This window comes from Gobius niger (genome assembly GCF_951799975.1).
Source record: "Gobius niger genome assembly, chromosome: 1".
NCBI classification, from domain to species: domain Eukaryota; kingdom Metazoa; phylum Chordata; class Actinopteri; order Gobiiformes; family Gobiidae; genus Gobius; species Gobius niger.
The window spans coordinates 26681106-26701457 of NC_136852.1; the positions used below are offsets into that span (position 1 = coordinate 26681106).

Genomic DNA, 20352 nt, shown 5'->3' on the forward strand with positions numbered 1-20352 from the left:
GGGTTTGCACCTATACTCCTGCAATAAGACAAATGAACAGACTAAACTACATTACTGAAATAGCCATTGTTCTTGATGTAATAACATATTTTAAAGGCAACAATGTTATATAGAACAAGTTAAAAATATGAATTTCTTTTGGAAGGAAGGAAGTTATTTGTATAGCACCTTTCACATGGTCACAAAGTGCTTTACATGAGGCAATTTGCATTCACTTGTTTCAGTGTCGGTCTAACCTTCCAATTAGCGCTCTGCACAAATCTGCACCATCTGGCCCTTCGGCCACCTCCCAGAGATCTCATTCATCCTGGCCTATTACACATGATTTTAGTGGCACCCCGGAGGAACCCCGGAGTCCCTTACACTGTGTGGCAGATAGGGAGTGACTCCTATTGCAGAGTTTTGTCTGACTTAATGCACTTGTTTTATGACTGTCCATATGTCAGTAAGTTTTGGATGTCGGTTCAATAAAGGGTGACCATTTTAAACCATTCGAAATATAACATACATAACATATTTTGAGTTATTACGAATATACAGTAAAAAACATTTACACATTCATTCATAGATGATAATGCATATTCATAAATGGGACACGCTTTAAGCAACATTTAGCTTATTTATGGGGCCCAAGATAAGACACAGGCAGTAGAGGTTGCTTTTTACCCGCACCAATGTTTTTTTAAATGTATTTTTTAATTACAAATAGTTGCCGCAGATGTGCTTCTCAATTGGCGTAGCCGCAGAACCTCTAAGTAATTTCGTCAAGTTGCAATCCAAATAAAAATATGAATTTCAACTTTTAGATATAAACCCTGCAGAAAAAGCATATTGATACAAACACTGATCATCAGGCTGACTAGACAATTCATCAAGTCTAACTTTTCCCGGACACGACCCTCTGAAAACGGTCTTCCGGTCCACTTGTTGGTCCCACTAGAAACAGACTTCCGATATACGTGTTATCAAGCTTTTTCCTTGTTTTTGTTTTTTAGTTTTGCACACTCCCCACTGTATCCCCCTTTCTGCCTACCACTCCCACTCTCCCCCTCCCTCCTTCATCCATCACCTGACTTCCCCATCCCACTGCAGTATGTGTGCACCTCTCTGTGTATGTGTGGTTATGAGTCTCTGACCTGCCATCCGCCGGCGCCTGCTCCTGCTCTGAGGTATTGCTCCCTGATCGCCCCTGAGCTCCCCCACACACTCCGACCCGGCACATATTGGTCCCATCGCTGCAGCATAAGTCCAAACTCTTCAACAAGAAACTTTATTTTTTTCTTTCCGACCAGAGAAATGAGCAGTGTGGAATACAGAGTCTGCTGTCACGACTCGCTGAGACCATCATTGGACTTTATGGCGAGAGATGTCTTTCCCAGTATTGCCGGCTTTAAAATTGGATTATTTTATCTATCTCATGGTCACAATTGTCTTGGCTACTGTCTCGCTCTCAGTTTGACCCTTCGAGACGAGACTCTCTTAGACTTCTGTAAGACTGAAGCAAAAATGGATGCAAAAAATTACGCTCATTCGTTTTGCCCATAACTGTTGGATGGAGATTTGAGAGTATCCACAAAACATTGTCTGAAGACTATTGGCTTGTGGTTGTGAGTACTAACTCTTGCTTACGTCAATATTTGAAAAATGTATAAAAGGTCATTCTAGAACCGCGATAAAGAGATTAAAATGTATCCGTCATCTGAGCCCTGTGACGATCTGCTCGTATTTGGAGAGATCATCGTGGCTTCTGTATTTAAGATATCTTCATTCTCAAAGACGGACACTTTACCTCAGCTACAACTCTGCATTTTACAGGACTTTCCCTGCACTTCTCCGTGGAAATAAGCATCGCTGGCATGCAGCACTTGCCTCAGCTAAACACACACCGCCTGGAGCCTGAAACTGCTGCGATGAACTTTGGTCGTAGCTATGATTGTACTTTGAGCTATCACGCAGTGCGGACGAGTGCAGCTCACCATTTTACAATCCCCATGTCTGCAATGTGACGTCTAAAAATGTTGTCAGACAAAATAAACACACAGTGTACACCAGGCATAAGGCAATGTAAAGGTATTTGTGTGATAGAATGGAAGCTGTATTTTGTCTTTGGTATGGCCGCCGATCCAAAATGGTTCCACGGCTGTGTTTGGCTCATGTCAACTCTCCTGCGCACTTTGACACGTATATATTTTGAATACTGTGCCTTTTTAATTGGTGTTTAATCATCTACACAGGAGGCTGTCAGCTGCGGCCACTCCCATTGTACCCCAATCTTTCTTCCGTCCTCCGCTGTTCACTTATTTGTTCAGCTGCTGAGTTTGCAGAGGGACGACATCCATCAAAAACTCATAATTCCATCCAGAAAAATGTATAAAGAGGCTATTTTTACCGCGGTGGAAAACAAACTTGTTAAGCTTGAGTGATGAGCTGACATGGTTGAATGCACAGCGGTTCCGGAGCGTTTTTTTGTGGCCTGTTTTTCTGGTGCTAACTGTCTGCTGTGGTCTTTGCAGGGTCAGGGTACCCCTATGTCCTGGACAGTCCGGCCCGGAACTTTCTCTCCGGTAAAGCAGTGTTCAAAGTGTGTGGCTACCATTTTACCCCTAACTCCATCGCGCTAATACAGCAGCTTTGGCTTCCCATCGGCCCCCTTCTTACCACAGTGTAACATGTTGTGTGTTGTTAATTTAACATTTTAAAATCATGTGCCACCACATGATATAACAATATTTAACAAGCACCTGAACTTGAAGAAAGTCACTATTGGAGGAGTGTATAATAGTTTTACCATAGCCTTCACATTGCAGAGTGCACAGTACCCGTCAAAAGTTTCAAAACACTTCTTTATGTATTGTTTTTTCTGTCGTGTATTAAGATAAACAAATTAATATATAATTGGAATTTACACACAAGGGGTGCCTCTCTTTTTTCTCACTGTTTGTTTTGGGAGGATCAATTCAACGTACCGATTTTGTGGAACTTTTCAAAACATTTTTAAAACAATTTGCCATACTACTATAGACTCCTATCAAAGAATATTTCAACTCAAAATCTTTTATGAATTAACCTCTGTGTAAATGGCAGATAGGGAGTGACTCCTATTGCACAGTTTTGTCTGACCTAATGCACTTGTTTTATGACTGTCCATATGTCAGTAAGTTTTGGATGTCGGTTCAATAAAGGGTGACCATTTTAAACCATTCGAAATATAACATACATACCATATTTTGAGTTGTGTCACATTTTTTTGTTTCCTACATAATCCCATGCGTTCATTCATAGTTTATTACCTACTATGAGAATCACACAATGTAAATAGTGTTGAAAATAAAGAAAAAATGTTTCCAAATGTTTGACCGGTACTGTAAGTTTTAGCAAGCCTAATATTTATACACTACAGGTCAAAAGCTCGCATATACTTGAGAAACGCTGTACTTACTTTAGTATTATTATAAAATACTTCCACAGTTCTCCAGGGAAGGACCCTCCAGATCCTCCAGGTTTCATGTTATCTCTCCAAGTACATCTACCCTACAACTCTTACATTTATTCAGTATTCAAGTAGTACAAAGCAACAGTGCAGGTTGAATGATGACCCTGTTGTTCTCTAAAACCTCCTTCACATTCACACCACTTCCACCTTTTGGCTTTGAATTAATCCTGCAACAGTGACAAATATCTGTGCACACATATCGCCATTTGTGTTCCCAAAAGACTAAACTCCTCCAACTTGGTCTCATTACTGTTTGCGACTTCTCGGTTTAGCCATGTGTGTGTGTACCTGTATGTACATGCGTGAGATGAATGGGTCTAATAAGCCACTGTGGACAACCACAATGATCAATGTCTCTGTTTGAGGCGCTGCTTAGGACCAAACAAATGCTTCATGGTCTGTGGCGCTGCACACATGGACCTGTTTTTTTTTTTTCCATTAAAATATGTGTTGTGTTGTTGTTGTTACGCTCATTGGCTTTTAATGGGCTTGGTTCCCGGTAAGATCGATGTTGCACCACTCCCCTGCCCTCAGTCTTAAGCATTCAGTGAATTATTATCGCCCGTTGTGCTGTATGGGTTTGTCATGGTGAGTATTTCCACAGGACACAGGTGTTTATGTTCAACAAAGTATCCTGAATCGATTGACAATCTTCAGGGAAGGATGAGTAAAAATCAAACCCTGAGTTGCATGTTTAGTCCTCCTAATTTAGTTCTGGTTACATCAGTTTTTTTTTTTAGTAGATAACTTCATTATTTTGCCCCTCTATTGTTAGGAAAATGCTTTTCATTGCAATATTTGTTCCCGTAAAGTGATAGTCGGTAAGTTTAAATGTTTTACATAATTAGTAGATGTTTGTATGTATGTATGTTTGACCGCCAGCGCCTCACGTAAGGTAAATATTATGAAATAGTAATTTCAACCTGGATAGACTGGAAGATTTATTGACATGTATATTAGTTTTGGTGATCAGACCCCGGCGGTAGACATCGATGTATGAAAGTCAGTATGGATGAACAGCTTGTAGTTAGGGATGCCTTCCCCCGAAGCCGGGACACTGGTGGTGGTATAGGAGACCCGTGAAGATGCAGCAGGTAGAAGCCGTGATGGAAGAAGCAGAGATGGGGTGGAGGTGGGTCGCAGCACAGCTGGAAAGTGAACGAACCATGATTGCTGGGGCTTAAAAGCGGGACCGAGGGCGATGATCGGCTGCTACGGAGGTGCGGCTCTTACGCTGAGGTGGAGGTGTGGCCCTCTCGGGAAGCGATCATTGGCTGGAGGTATGTGATGCTGAAATTAGTCTCCCAGGTTGAATTAATGCTTAGGCTTCATATTTATTGATACTTACATTACGTCAAAATCCCCTCCTTTGCTGATTTCAGCAACTAATCAAAATCCCGGACTATCGCTTTGACCAATGAAACGAGCTGACGGAAGTGAGGCTGCCAATCCACTGGTTCCTTTGACCACCAGCATTCACTCACTCACACATTATATTGTTCAAGGACACAACAGCAGTCTGCACGTGCAGGATTCAAACTGCCAATCTTTGTTATAAAAATGACATGCTGAATCACCTCCTCTCTGAGCAGTATTTATCCAGTTCCTTGACCTGAAGAACAAGAGATTCTGAAGTCAAATCAAACAATTTCACATTAAAAGTTGTTAGTAGGAACATTGACCATTTGCCAGCTACCCGGGATGCCCCGCCCTCGCACTGTTCTCCACGTATCCAGACACATACTGTCCACTGGCATGTGACTCTTTCCATTTTTGAATTACTTCTGAATCACTTTGACCTGACACTTACTTTGAGTGCAGTATCTATCTTATTCCTGGAAACACTGAGAGGGCCCGTGATCGGTTTGGCACTGTGTACGAGCTTATAAAAGTGTAAATGTGTGCAGAGGCTCTGAGGCGGAAGTGCTGAGTGGGCACGGACTTTGGGGTGAGGGAGAATTAAGGGGCGAGAGGAGAGCCAAAATGTTGGGAAGATTTAAGAAAGAGGCAGAGGGGAAAGTAATGAAGGGGCAGCTGGATCAGGAGGGGACCCATGCAGCTCGACACTCGGGCAACTTCGATTTTTTTTATATTGTCCCCCCCATCAAAAACATACATGGAGTTGTTTTTTGAATCATGTTTGAGGAAATTTTGAATCATTCGTGTGGACTATTTGAAGTGCCGCATCGACAGCTCATACACAATGCTCTTGTTTATCCTCTTTACATGGCCTCATGTAACCAGGAAGTGCTTTCCTTACCTCCCATTCACTGAAACGTTGCTCTGATGCTATCCGGAGGTTTGTTTTGCAGGGGAGTGAAAGGAGGAGGGGCTTTGGCACAGTGCGCTTGGCAAACCCGGAAGATCTGTCAAAAGAAACTTTGAGTTAGCCCCTTCAGATTGATACATTTGAATGTTTTGTTACCAATAAAGTGTAAGTTACCATTGAAATGACAATGATTCTATTCTAGACTATACTTAACTAGTCTTGCAAAAAATGTAAAACCCACCCCTGCTTTCATTTATTGTTGTTACATAGGCTAAGAGTGATGTTTCAGTGTTTAGTTGCAGAGCTGTGGATCAACTTAAGCAGACAGAACATACTATTTCACAATGGCCGAAAGTGTTGTGCCACATATGATTGGTGAAATAGGTGGATTTTAGTTCTTCTATTCTAGTAGATATTACAAAAGAATGCAAGAGACGAAGGGTACTCTGTAGTGATGACTTGACTCACGATAAACCCGAGAACATTAATAGAATTTAAAAACAAGGGGAGACTTGTTCAATTCGTGTATTGAGCAACCATATCAATGACAAAGTGCATGACAGTGCAGCATAAAATCCCATGCAACCCCTCCCCCAAAAAAAACTGTACATTTCCATATGCTCAATAGAAGGAGGACATAGTATTTCACGCTCTAGGTTTTTATAATACCACTGTAAGTGTCCGAAATGACCATACTAGACTGTTTTAAAGCAGTACTAAGTAACTTGTTTACCTTAATAAATCCTTTTCGTAGTCCCTCCTGAGAGTAATACAAGTGTTAATGGGATGGTTGGGGGGTCTTTCATCTCCCCCTGGTGTCTCTGGCCAGAAAAGCACAATTTATGCTTTCCTGCCTCCGGGTCGGAATCACCAAGACACACTAATGGAATCACAAAGAAGAAACTAACAGGCCTGCGGGCACAGGTAACTGCGGGCTAGCGCCACTATATACAATATTTAAAGACAAGTTTGAGTGAAAAAAAAAAGATCTCTCTCTCCCTTAGTCTTTTCTATCAGTGTAGTATTTACTCTCACGGACAATTAATGAGTAAAAAAACGTAACATGCTGCGACACCCGCAGTGGCGCTGATGATCTCTAGGTTCACAAGTTACTTAGTACTGCTTTAACTGTTACATTTCATTTTACAATGAGTCACTCCGTACCATCATTAGTGTCAGGGCCTCAGTTTGAGAACCACTGCACTATAATATTTTACAGAGAATCTCTCCCCTGGTACAGGCCGTGCACACATTTGCTTTGATTTATCGTTCTTGTCATGATAAGTGCCAGCCTCAGACTCCTCTGGCTCCTCTGTGTCCATTCATCTCCAGTATCTGTCTGCTGTTTGTCACCATTAGAGAAATATCACTGCGCGTTTGATTACAACTGGGGCGTTGGACATTGGTGTTAGTTTTTTTACTTTTTTACTGTGCAGACAACATTTGCTTTGACCACAACACATTTTTTTTAACTCATTTTACTAGTGTCTCCCCTAAAAAGGCCAAAAAGATGTGTTAATGTGTTAATCAGAATGGTTCGAAAGTCATACAAAATACAAGTGAGGCCGGGGTTTTTTGGTTTGGAGCCAGCGACAAATGACTTAAAAAAGGGATCCGCGATTTGTAGATAAAGTTTGAGAAGTCAGCCTGACATATAGTTTGGACATGCTCAGACTGAGATAGCGGAGGCTTTGGCGGAGGACCAAGGAGCGAGAAGACATGACAGTTTTTGCAGCTTCTGTGCTTTTTACAGCTGATGGATGATGGATTAAAAATAAAAACTTGCCATTACGTCCAAAGCGCCGTCCGTGGTGGCTGCTCCCAATCAATGTGCTTCTCCTTTGCCCACGTCACAGCTTTGCTCATTATTGATTTTTATTTGAACGAGAAGAAAAGGAGACATAGGGCTAGAGTTAAGGCCATGCCCTCTGTATGTGTCAGTAGTTTTAATGAGGCAGACAAAGGAGTGACTTTATCCTCAAACCGGAACGAAAAGGACCTTATTCATTAAGTGAAGGTGCTGGTCTGACCACCGTCCCTTTTAAAGCTTTATTGATTATTTTTTCTTTTTTTGTCATGTGACACAAGGTCTGCTCATTGGAGACTTCTGGTTTTGAAGGCCTAATCAAGGGAATGTGTCGTAAACTCGTACAATTTTACATGTATCGTAGATTTTAAGTAATAGAGTAGTAATAGAGTAAAAGTAATAGAGATTTGAGAACATTAATGACAACTAATAACAATCATCTCAGCTACTACTTTTGAACACTGGCTTTCAAGGTCCTTTGTCACAGTTTGCTTTCTAAAGGGCCTTCCAAAAGTGAAGCCTCACTTTCTCCAAATCCCATTGATGGATCAGCATCATACAGGGTTTCTGCGGGGCATTAAACCACTAAACCCCCACCGGAGCCGAGCCCATTTTGTCACCAAAAATGAGACGAAAATGAGAATGAAAATGCAACAAAAGTGTGAGGAAAAACGTGACAAAAGGGCGATGAAAAAGTGACAAAAATGTGTGACAAAAGATCAACAAAAAAGCTACAAAAGAGTAATAGAAAAGTCACAAAAAAGTAGAAAATGTGTGATGAAAATGTGTGACAAAACAACAACAAAAAGCCACAAAAGAGCAACAGAAAAGTGACAAAAAAGTGATGAAAATGTGTGACGAAAACGCAACAAAAAAGCTACAAAACGGTCCCAAAAAATTTAGAAAATGTGTGATGAAAATGTGTGACGAAAATGTGTGACGAAAATGTGTGACGAAAATGTTTGACAAACGCAACAAAAAGCCTCAAAAAGCAACAGAAAAGTGACAAAAAAGTGATTAAAATCTGTGAAGAAAACACAACAAAAAAGCTACAAAACGGTCCCAAAAAATGTAGAAAATGTGTGATGAAAATGTTTGATGAAAATGTGTGACGAAAATGTTTGACAAACGCAACAAAAAGCCTCAAAAGAGCAACAGGAAAGTGATGAAAATGTGTGACGAAAACACAACAGAAAAGCTACAAAATAACAACAGAAAAGTGACAAAAAAGTGATGAAAATGTGTGACGAAAACAACAGAAAAGCCTCAAAAGAGCCACAGAAAAGCTGCAAGATAGTACAAAAGTTTTTCGAAAATGTGTGACGAAAACGAAACAAAAAGCCACAAAGGAGCAACAGAAAAGTGACAAAAGCACAACCAAAAAGCTACAAAATAGTAACAGAAAAGTGGCGAAAAAGTGATGAAAATGTGTGACGAAAACAACAGAAAAGCCACAGAAAAGCTACAAGATAGTACAAAAGTTTTTAAAAAATGTGTGACGAAAACGAAAAACAAAGAGCCACAAAAGAGCAACAAAAAAAATGACTTAAATGCAAGAGAATAGTCACAAAATGCAGTCAAAAAGCTATAAAATAGTGACAGAAAAGTGACAAACAAGGGTAAAACTGACCAGGAGAAAATGTGCTTTGTTAAGGCGATGAAGAGGTTAATCAATTTTTAATTAAAAAAAAAACCTTCATGACTAAATCAACACCACAATTGTCATCAGTTAAACCAATACCTGATTTGTTGCATGTGAAAAGTTCCATCCTCTCGGCTGTATTCATGAGGAGGCAGTGCCGCAGTGAAGGCTGATGCGGCTGCTGCATCAGGGGAATCCTCCGGAGTCACGGGGAACGACAAGGACACACTCAAACCTGCATCAAAGTGTGTTTCCTGCGATAACTCGGGATGGGAAACTTTCTGTCGCAGTCAGCAGATGCTCCATAAGCTTTGGAATCTTTTAACAGATTTTTGCACTTTTGGAGGAATTCTGAAAGCCCCTGTAAAAGAGTCAGAACTTTTCAGAACTGGAAATTTGCACCACTGTGTTGCTATTGGCTTCATTTATAATCCAAACAAAAGTGGAGTCTGCATTCGGTTACCATTTGTTTTTGTGGGGGTAATCTCCTCTTCCTCCCACAGTTCAAAGGAAATCATGTGTTCGCTGAATCGGTTACTTCCAAAAAGTGCCGGCGAATGAATGCGAGCGCGAATGGGTGCCTGCCATGTCGCTGTTGTTTGCCTCGTTAGATTCTGGCTACTGAACTAAACCTTATTAAATTAAAAAAACACCATTTCGAATTATGTAAATGCGTTTGTGTCCGCTACAAAGTGGATTTTCTGAAAAAGCCTTGGCATTCCTTGTTCATTCATCCAAAAGATAAAAAGAAGGAAGGCGGTTAGAGGGACTCTTTCCTCCGGTTTGCTCAGTCTAAGACCAGACAAATCACCAGCTGCAGTTATAACAAAAACACAGAGATACAAATTTGTTTTTGAAAAAAAAAGCTCTGCCAGTTTTCACAAATTGCCGTGGCGTAAGCTCATGGTGGCATCTTCCAAACTTGCATTATTGACTAGTACACCAGATGTGTTTATTTTCCTGTGTGAATATGCAACGCTCACATTATCAACATACACTTGTGATGACTTCTGTACACGGGAAGAATAAGACTCAACATTTAAGGAAGTGCCTTATTTGTCATTATACGACTGTACACTGAAATTGCACTGAATTTAAACACATATCATACTGAGTCAAAATAAGACTTTAAGATATTAAATAACTTCCAAAACAAGGCTGAAATGAAACTGAATTACTAAACAAAAGGCCTTATACCTGATTTTTTTTTATTACAAACAATGAAAGAGGAAGCCACTGAATTACAATGTTAGTTGTGGTCCAAACTCATTCCTTAGTTGTAGCTTCCTACTTCTTCACTTTATAGGCACATTTCACAACCTGCAGGGTCACTTTCACCGACAATGCTAGAAAACTGGACACTTGAAAAACCATACAATTGAAATTGATGCAAATGCTTTATGATTAGGTGCACAGTGTTTTCCCCCCATTGTATGTTCACAATTAGAGGTCGATATATCGGGCCGATATTTGGGGATTTTGCAATATCAGCTATTGGCATGGGAATGGGAAAGAGTCAAGTCAGGGCTTTAAAACGAGTCCCCCCACAACTTCCTATAGGCCTCAGGCGAGCAGAGAAACATTGTGATGAAAATTGGTTAGCTACAAGTAAGTTAGGTTTAGTGAAACTAAGTGAATATGGACATGCTGTATGTCATTTTGAAGCACAGAACCCGGAGAATTCAATCGCTGAGTTAGTTTTAAACCTCCGCAATTGTATTGTGATCGCCGCACAAAATGCTGAGGCTAGCAACAGTATGCTAATGCTAATGGCAACTGATCAAAGCTGGGACTGAAACTATGATTGAATCACCTTAAAGAGACTAGATGGAAGTTGTCATTTCCATACTCGCTACTGCCACCTCAGGTCTTACACGTAACTGCCATTTCTATATTAAGCTCGGGCATGTCGGCACTTCGGACCTGAATTAATTAATTATTTTTTTGAGTGACAGTGCAGGATTTTAGAGGCAGTTGTGGTGAATAGGTCTGGGCTCATTATACACATTAGAACATAGTTGGAGCATGTAGGGGTGGAAAATGCATAATTTAGGACGTTTTAAAGTAATAAAATAAAAGTGGCCTCTGCTGGAGCGGCCAAGTATTTATGTTTTAACAGGATCACGGAGCAGACATTTGGAAAAATCGGTCAAAAATATATTGGTCAAAATTGTCTGCTGAGCATGTCGGAATCGGCCAATAAAAATCCCCCAAAAACCCATGTCGACTTCTATTTACAATATACAAAACAACATTTCGTTTCCATTATTAGACAAGTAAATCCGGTATAGTGCCTTTAATGAACATACAGTATCTGTGTAGGCTCTCAGTCGTTTAATGAACATACTCAGCCTCTGGTCATTCTAGCTTATTTTAGTTTGAGTCTTTGTTAGCATAAGACATGTGTCGAGCTCAGTCAGATGGGATGTGTCAGTGATTTTGCGATTGTGACATCTCCAGATAATGAACAGTGCGACACCTGATGTTGTGAAACCAGAATTTGGCAGCCTCCTCAGTTCTGTTTGCCCACAACTCTAAGATTCTACAACTTTTTGGAAACTTTTGCCGCATTGGTCGACTCACCATAATCAGAAGCGGTTCAAATCCTTACTGTAATTATGCCATAAGCCTGAGTTTCTACCCGGATGGTTCAGTCGCACCTCCGTGTGTTTACACGATATAACCCTTATCTCCCTGTTTAAGAAAAAACCCCACAAAAAAACACAAGGCCTGAATAGACAGATTTGCCTTTATCTCTATTCATTCCCATCTAATTAAGCCACCAGTATTAAACACAGCCAGGCATTTCTAATTGAATCTCTTTTCTCTCACATGAAGCTACATAATCACCATGGACGCCCATACACACAAGCCGGGAAAGTCCTCATTGGCATGACTGTGCAGAATCCAGGAATTAATGCTCGGCTCCCCCACACTTAAGTCCCATATAGTCGGAGCTGTCGGCTTGCATAACCAATGAATGGCTTATTTGAATAATGAGGGGTTTGTGGGAGGAAATGTGCACAGGTAGGGATTTTCATTTTTAAACATATTGGCCAGGTTTCTTCAATTTCCCAGGATGAATATACTTACAATAGAAATGCACTTCAGTGTCTGTGATTATGTAACCGGAATCGACTTGTTAACAATTAAAATTAACAGTGTACTGCACTCAGCCACTTAGGCAAGGCAGTGTTATTTATAAAGCTCATATCAGCTTTAGTGAGAATGTTAGTGTTAGCTCTCATGTAGGAGTTATCCAAAGGTTCTTGAGGGCGGATTTACCGACCCTAAACTTAAAGGGGGGGTATTATGCAAAATGAACTTTTTCAAGCTTTACATCATGTTATTATGTCATTCCCTCATTAAAAACATGCCTGAAGTGTTGCCTTGGCACATTCACGTATTTTTGAGTAATCTGTAAAGACTCTGATGGCGGCCATTTTAGAGATCGGTTTGCCTGAGTCCTCCTAGGAATGCCCCCACCTCCTGGAGACGCCTCCGAGCTTTCGTCACCAGCCGAGTAACCAACCACTGCTCCTCAGCAGAACCCCCTCCCCACTGATGCCACAGACAGCGTGTGGAGGGGGCGTGTCGGAAAGGCTCAGAGGTTCTTAAAGAGACAGAGGCCTATTTCAAGACATTCACTACAGCCATTTTGAGAGAGACATTTTATACGACGCAGTTATTCAAATATACTGCATTTACAGACCAACAGAAGGTTTGGTCATCATTGTAGTGTGCTATAGACTGGTGCTATGTGATTGAAAAAAGCATAATACCCCCTCTTTAACATGACACCAGCTATTAGTTATTGGTCGCTACTTTCCGTGAGTTAACACCAATATGAACAAAGAAAAATGCATTTTCTATCATCTAGAACAGACCTGGACAAATACGGTGGCCCGCGGGCCGTAATTTGATCCGGCCCATGACTTGTAGGGCATAAATTCCTGAGTATGTCAAAAGTCTCTAGCTCATTCTTTTGCAGTTATGATTTTTTAAATAAATTACCAAAATGCTCCAGCCACTGGGGGGCTGCTTGAATAGAAATAAAAGGAAAGAATTCAACACGTGTCCAGTAGAGGGCACTGACATAATGAGAGATCAGGATACAAACAACACATTGGCTACAGTCCTGTCAGGCTCATTATTGTGCATTTATTGAAAAAAAGGTCCACAATAGTATTTTCCCAATCAAAACATTTTTATTTAGGAGATTTTGTTAATGAACCCCGGCAATACACTCCCCATGTATGTTTTGGCCCCCAGGGAAATTTACTTGGAGGCCCCTGCTATCGCTTCACTTCCCAGAAACTCCATATGAAGGAAGCGCAGAGGTGCTTTCAGTGCGATAGTAGAAGTTAGCTAATAAAGCTAAATAATGATGCACACGCATGTGTGTCCTTGTCTTGATATGGCGAAATATTTTCAGATAATAGTAGTCCTACTAAATACCAGTATCAGATATTCAAAATACACAATTTAGTGTAATGTACAACAGGATAAAGTTACAGAATAAGTTTGAGTTATTGTTGGCCCTCCAACTCAATTCAGGCTTCTTGTGTGGCCTCTTATGAAAATTAATTGCCCCCCTGATCTAGAATCTGGCACAAGAACGACACATTGAACCTGTTTTTTTACTTTTAACCACGCTTTTAAAGACCCGAGTTGAGGCCTGCCTCTACTGCACTGACCCTGATGACACGAGGGGGGCGCTGTGTCTGTCCTACAAATTTCTACCAAAAAGGAATGAATACAAGTGAAAACCAGTCTTATTACTCTGCACAGCTTAGGAGAAGCGTTGCAGATGCAAAGGGATGTTTAATATTGAAAATTTTGATTAGACTGGCCTTTTATGGATAAATCAGGACTGTCAATAACTTACCATGCGGGCGGGCGGGGTACGAGTCCTGGCCATGCACGGTTGGTTGTCTTTAAAGGGGGGGTATTATGCAAAATGGACTTTTTCAAGCTTTACATCATGTTATTAAGTCATTCCCTCATTAAAAACATGCCTGAAGTGTTGCCTTAGCACATTCACGTATTTTCGAGTTATCTGTAGAAACTCTGATGGCGGCCATTTTAGGGATAAAACGCCTGATTCCTTCAGGAAACGCCCTCGACCTCCAGGATACGCCTCCGACCTTTCGTCACCAGCCGAGTAACCAACCACTGCCCCTCAGCAGAACCCCCTCCCCGGAGTGTCTAGCCCTAAGACGTAAACAGAGTCATCATGGAGGATTAGCTTCATGTGTTGTGAACCGGAGTTACAGCAGTTCTGAAACTTTTACAAAGACACACATCAGTGTTTCTGTTACCGAAACACCCAGGATTAAAACCGGTGACAAGAACACTTATTTCAGTGTCTGGTTCTGCGCTGGGCCTTGATGATGCACAGAGCCTCCGGAGAAAGCTAATGCTAAGCTAAACCTCGAGTCATCACGTGAAAACGAGAAATATGCACACATAAAGTCAATAAAACCACCACACACATAAAGAACCGTTTAACAATGATCACACACGGAGCCTGGCTTGTTGATTTGGAAGTTTATTGCTCACATTTCATCTACAATGGGTCATAGCCGAGTGGTTTTCTCCCGGAGCTAACAAGCTAGCCGCGATAAGCTAACGGGAAAATTCACTGAATACAAGCAGCATATTATGCATTGAAAACGTCACTAAAACAGGCAACTGCTTGGAGCAGCCTTTATGACGATCACACACGGAGCCTGGCTTGTTGATTGTGTAGTTTATTGCTCACATTTCATCTACAGTGAGTCGTAGCCGAGTGGTTTTCTCCCGGAGCTAAGGCACTATTAGCCGCGACAAGCTAACAACCTTCACCTTCACAACATTCATTGAAAACAGGCAGCATATTATGCACAAATAACGTCAATAAAGCAGCAACTACTCGAAGCAGCCTTTACGATGATCACACAATGAGCCTGGCTTTACACATTTGTGGTTTATTACAGACTTTTCATCAACAATGAGCTGTAGTCGATTATAACAAGCTAACGGGGTAACCTCGAAAAACCACTGTCCATCTGCACAGATAATGTCCGTCTTTTGAATCGTATGGGCTCCTGCAGATCCTGGTGTCGTCCATGGGGGTATAGTTAGAGATCCATAGGGCATGGCAGATGCAAAGAGATAGCCTCCAAACAGCAGTTATTTTTCAGGCAAGAGCCCCTTCCAAGCGTCCGGTGTGGAAGGTTCGTCTCCAAATAATATCCTGGGTGGCCATTGTTCACAAAGTGATAAACAGTAGCTCCTTTCCAACAATAAAAAATAAAATGCACCGATCGTAGTTTCAATACTGTGGAGACGAGCGGAGTGTTGTGATGCCACAGACAGCGTGTGGAGGGGGCGTGTCGGAAAGGGTCAGAGGTTCTTAAAGAGACAGGGGCCTATTTCAAGTCATTTGCAACCGCCATTTTGAAAGAGCAATTTTATACAAGGCAGTTATTCTAATTTACTGCATTTACAGACCAACAGAAGGTTTGGTCATCATTGTAGTGTGCTATAGACTGGTGCTATGTGGCTGAAAAAAGCATAATACCCCCTCTTTAAATTTTTATTTGCAATTTATTTTCTGATTGAAATTGAAAATGTGCTTTTTATTGGAACATGCTATTGTTATTTCAAAGTAAGTAACATCAAAACAGTCATCAGGGAAGTTGCATTTTCCTGCAGTGTTGTTTATTTTATATTGAAGTCTAGTGCAATATGTGCCTCACCAGCAACAAACCTCCGCACGTCACCTGAGCTCCGCACTCTCCCCCACTGTTGGTATTTCCAATAACTACTGCCGACTGTCAACTCCTGACTATTCAAAAAAGCCACCGCAGATTCTGTCACATAGTTTGTGCTCCGTACCTTGGTGTCTCTGCGCCGACTGTAGCGTTACATAAGTGCAGGGCGCGTGGGCGTGCTGTCGCTTCGTATTACCGTCAATATGAAACGTCTATTTCAATCCAAACGCCTCTGATTGATTGATAAACCGTTTCAAAAGCGTATTGCTCACCACAAAATGAGGCCCTATAGGTGCGCGCTCACACACACCGAATCAGCTGCACCTCGTGTCTACGGAGACCCAAATGAGTCGCAGCAGCAGGTAGGTGGGCTTCATGATTGTCCCGGGAGGGAGGGTGACGGGGAAGGGGAGGGAGCGAGAGCAACAGATAAGATGTGATTAAAGTGGCTGCAGAAGAAGAGAGGGGGCAGAGTGATGCATGATGGGATGTACGGGGAGTATAGGGGTAGGAGGGTCTGCAGTAGAGGGTGAGTCATGAGCAGATTGTTGCTTCATTTGTCTCTCCTGGGCAGCTGGAGGAACAAGTTTGCTTTGCATAATTACCGGCGACAATACAGCATCATTCACTTTAACTGGCTCACAAAATGTACATGGATGGTGAGTAACTGCATCCATTTAGGCGTGAAGAGTTTTCTTTTCATATTAAACGTACTCCAGCATAAGCAAAGGCACTTCACCAGCCTTGCACTGTCGTTATCTGCACGTAAACACTTGATCCCGAGCTTTTGTCCCGATGATTGCAGCGACGCATAATATTTGTGGGTGTTTCTGAGCCTTGACTATGACCTTACCCGTGCACAGTGTTCGCCAACCATGGATACTGCGACTTGAGAGAGTACGCGTGAGCACTTAGCCACAGGATATCCTTGGAACTCTTTCAGTTTACAAAAGAGTGAAACTGAACAGTAATCGACAGGTCTGCGGCCAATTCTGAGGCCGCAAGAAGAGAGTTTGAACTTTGGAAAGTGGAAACTGGTTTATGTTGAGCGTTTCTATAAAGTCTATCTTATGAATCGTCTTAGCGGGAAAATAAAAAGGTTTAGATTTAGATTGCTGATTTACATTTTGATACAACATGAGGAAATTCTCTATTTTCATCCTTATCCTTTACCCTGTAATACAGACTTTGATTTATATTTTACAGTATGTAGTATTTAAAGAACCCCAATACATTTATTGTAAAATACGTATTTGTTATGATATGGTACGTATTACGATTCAAGTGTCCATAATACAAGATATATTCCGAATTTGAAGAAAAATATCTCATCGGTGCACAAAATGGAGGTTTTTATTATACTGAATCAGCTCAACGTGGAATTTAAGCTTTTTTTGTAGTAATTAGAGTGCATGTTGGGATACACTCTGAATAAAGATGATGGTTAGACCAGTGTTTTTCAACCACTGTGCCGTGGCACACTAGTGTGCCGTGAGATATTGTCTGGTGTGCCTTGGGAAATTATCCAAGTTCACTTAGTTTTTTTTTTTTTAAACAAATGCATTATTATCCACAAATAATGTACCGTTTTCGAGTGTCTGTGCTGTCTAGTGATCGGCAGAGCAACCATATAATACTCTTTCATATCAGGTAGGTAATTGCTTTGAGACAAGAGAATTAGTGATGCATTGAGGCATTGTGGCTAGCGAGACTATATGGTGTTCCTAGCCAAGACACTTTGATGAGAACGATTGAATATATATACAGAGTTACATTTTTTAACATTTTCTGCTGGTGGTGTGCCTTGTGATGTTTTCAATAAAAAAATGTGCCTTGGCTCAAAAAGGTTGAAAAACACAAACATATTTGTGTATCACGATACGAGTGCCTCGATATAATTCTTGTATTGTCACATACTCCGTAACGATATAGGCAAGGCAAGGCAAGTTTATTTATACCGCGCATTCCGTACACAAGGCAACCGAATGCGCCTTACAAAAGAGGATATGCAAAATTACAATCAGGTTAAAGTTTAGGCAAAGCACATACATAAAAACATCAAGACATTGGAAATACACAGTCCACAAGTCACGTGTTGGCCGGAGGGCAGAGGAGTTAAGAAAAGGTCATGAACGCAGACGCCGAAGGATTGGGCCGTGGTTAATGAGGGGATATCTGTGCAGTGATTTGCATGGTCCTTGAAATGAGCGTGTTTAGCTCCATGACTTGGCCTTGAATGGGGAATGTTGATTGTGTTGGAGAGATGAGAAGTCCAGCTGCTTCAACCTGGAAAATACTTATTCCTGTACATCATAAATGTATAATTGATTAGCTTTTACTTGGTCTCAGCATCAATTCAGTTCTCCAGGGCAGGTAGTCCTTATATTGTTCCCTATATCTGATATATTGCCATTACGATATATTGAGGACAGCCCTACTTCTCTCCAAGGAACATTCTTGGACTGATGGGGTTTGCAGGGCAAAGCTTTTTGAGGCAACAGATGTTGGGAACCAGTGTAACAAACCACTCCCAACAAATAAACCTCCTTGTTGGATGTACTGAATTAGCAAAAGAGCGGGCATGACGAAGAAGTATGTGAGTGGTGGCCTGAAAAGGGGGTCCAAAAACACCGGGGCTCTGTGGGCGAGATGACGCAGAGCTTACCAATGAAGCAACACATACTGTAGCTCTAAATATAAAAGTTGTATTCTCAGCGCTGTCACGTGTCTGAAGTGTGTAATAATAGAAAGATTGTGGGTAATCACAGTTCGGCAGCGTTCGTGACAGACTGCTCCTAAAGGTGTTGATTGCTGCTGAATGTCTCCGTGTTACATTGAGACTCATCGTTCCTCCCGCCCCCGCCTCCTCCTACATCTGTCAATCACTTCCCGGCTGTCAATCAAAGCTCTTCATGTGCAGCGTTGCCCGAGTGAGTCAAGCGCTAATGCGTGTGATATCAGTGGTCTTAAATGACCAACGAGCCTCACAAAAATCCCAATATTGAGCGGCTTGGGACACATTCCTGCACATTTGATGTCAGAAAACTGCAATGTTATCAATCAGGAACTCCAGTCACCACTTCTGCTACGGTTTTGAATTCCCACTTAACATTAATGTCCCTAGATTCTCAGTCAGCAGCAATAAGCAAAAAGTCTCAGGTTTTGAGGGTGCATTGGACGAGGACAGTCCAATTAATCACATTTTAATCAAGTTGTGATTGAATCCGTGGTCAATCTCAATTATCAGCATGGGGCTGCAGCCAATCCTGTGCCACTAACTGCTCATTTTTTGGAGCAGCGTGAGGAGGACTTTAATGAAGAAAATAGAATGAAAAGTGCCGCATTTATAGGACTGATATTTCTAACGTCCTAATCCTTAACAGGGATGAGTTTATTAGCGTGTTTGTTAATTTAAATAACAAGCGGCTATTGTTTACCATCGATAAAGAGGCTTCATAAGTAATTGGGCAATTTATTTTTTTGCTTATTTTCAGTTATGAATGCCTTATAATGTTTTCAGACCTGGGGTAGTCCTGATGTATAGTTTTAGGGCTGGTACAATACATCGTTTTCAATCAACCAACGCGTTATTGTCATTTACTGGAGGACTAAGTAACTTTTGCCCCTAGAGGCCACAAGCGCCACTGCAGTTGTCCTGGCATGTTGCGTTTTTTTTTTTTCTCTCTTTAATTGTCCGGGAGAGTAAATGCTTTGCTGATAGAAAAGACAAAGGGAGAGAGGGATATTATGCCGCAACCCAATTACACAATGGAGATATGTATTTCTGCTCAAACTTGGCTGTAAATACTGCTAAAGTGGCATTAGCCCACAGTTAGCTTTGCCCGTTAGCCTGTGGACAAAACTCAGTCAGGGCTTACCTGTACCATGTCATAAACCCCAGAAATGTGATCCAAAAGTGATGTTGTGGACAACTGAGAGCAGTGAGGGAGATGTTTTACATTAATGTGTATTGGAGCTCCCGGGTCGGAGGCAGGGAAAGTTGCAAATGGGGTTTTCTGGCAAGAGACACCAGGGGGAGATGAAAGACCTCCCAATCACTCCATTAACACCAGCATTACCATCAAAGGGACTACGAAAAGGATGTATTATGGTTAACAAGTGACTTAGTTCTGCTGGTCAAAGCAATAATCTTCCTGTCAAAGTGTCCAAATAATAAATAATGACAAATATTCAAACCCATCTGTTCATGGCAAATCAAAAACCATGAATAAAAGAACTCTTCCTCCCCTTCTTCCATGGGGTTACATAATCCCAGGTACTATACAGGTGGATGGAGAGGTGAGCGAGGGTGACGGCGGTTAATATGCATGTGCTATGTCATTAGGGAGGGCCTCCCACAGGTCCCAGGAGGAGAGTCACACG

The 20352-nt window shown here is 41.5% G+C and overlaps 1 protein-coding gene across 10 annotated transcripts in view; it reads left to right on the top strand.

Annotated features, from left to right (window-relative positions):
- Positions 1–20352, top strand: part of clcn2c (chloride channel 2c) — a 178433-nt gene that overhangs the window by 61582 nt on the left and 96499 nt on the right. For 6 of the 10 annotated variants that reach the window (XM_079559307.1, XM_079559303.1, XM_079559306.1 and 3 more), the window contains exon 3: positions 2514–2564. The exons of the other annotated variants lie outside the window; for them this stretch is intronic. In XM_079559307.1, coding sequence (XP_079415433.1) covers positions 2514–2564 — 51 coding nt within the window. The remainder of the gene's footprint in view (positions 1–2513; positions 2565–20352) is intronic. 10 annotated transcript variants of the gene reach the window in all.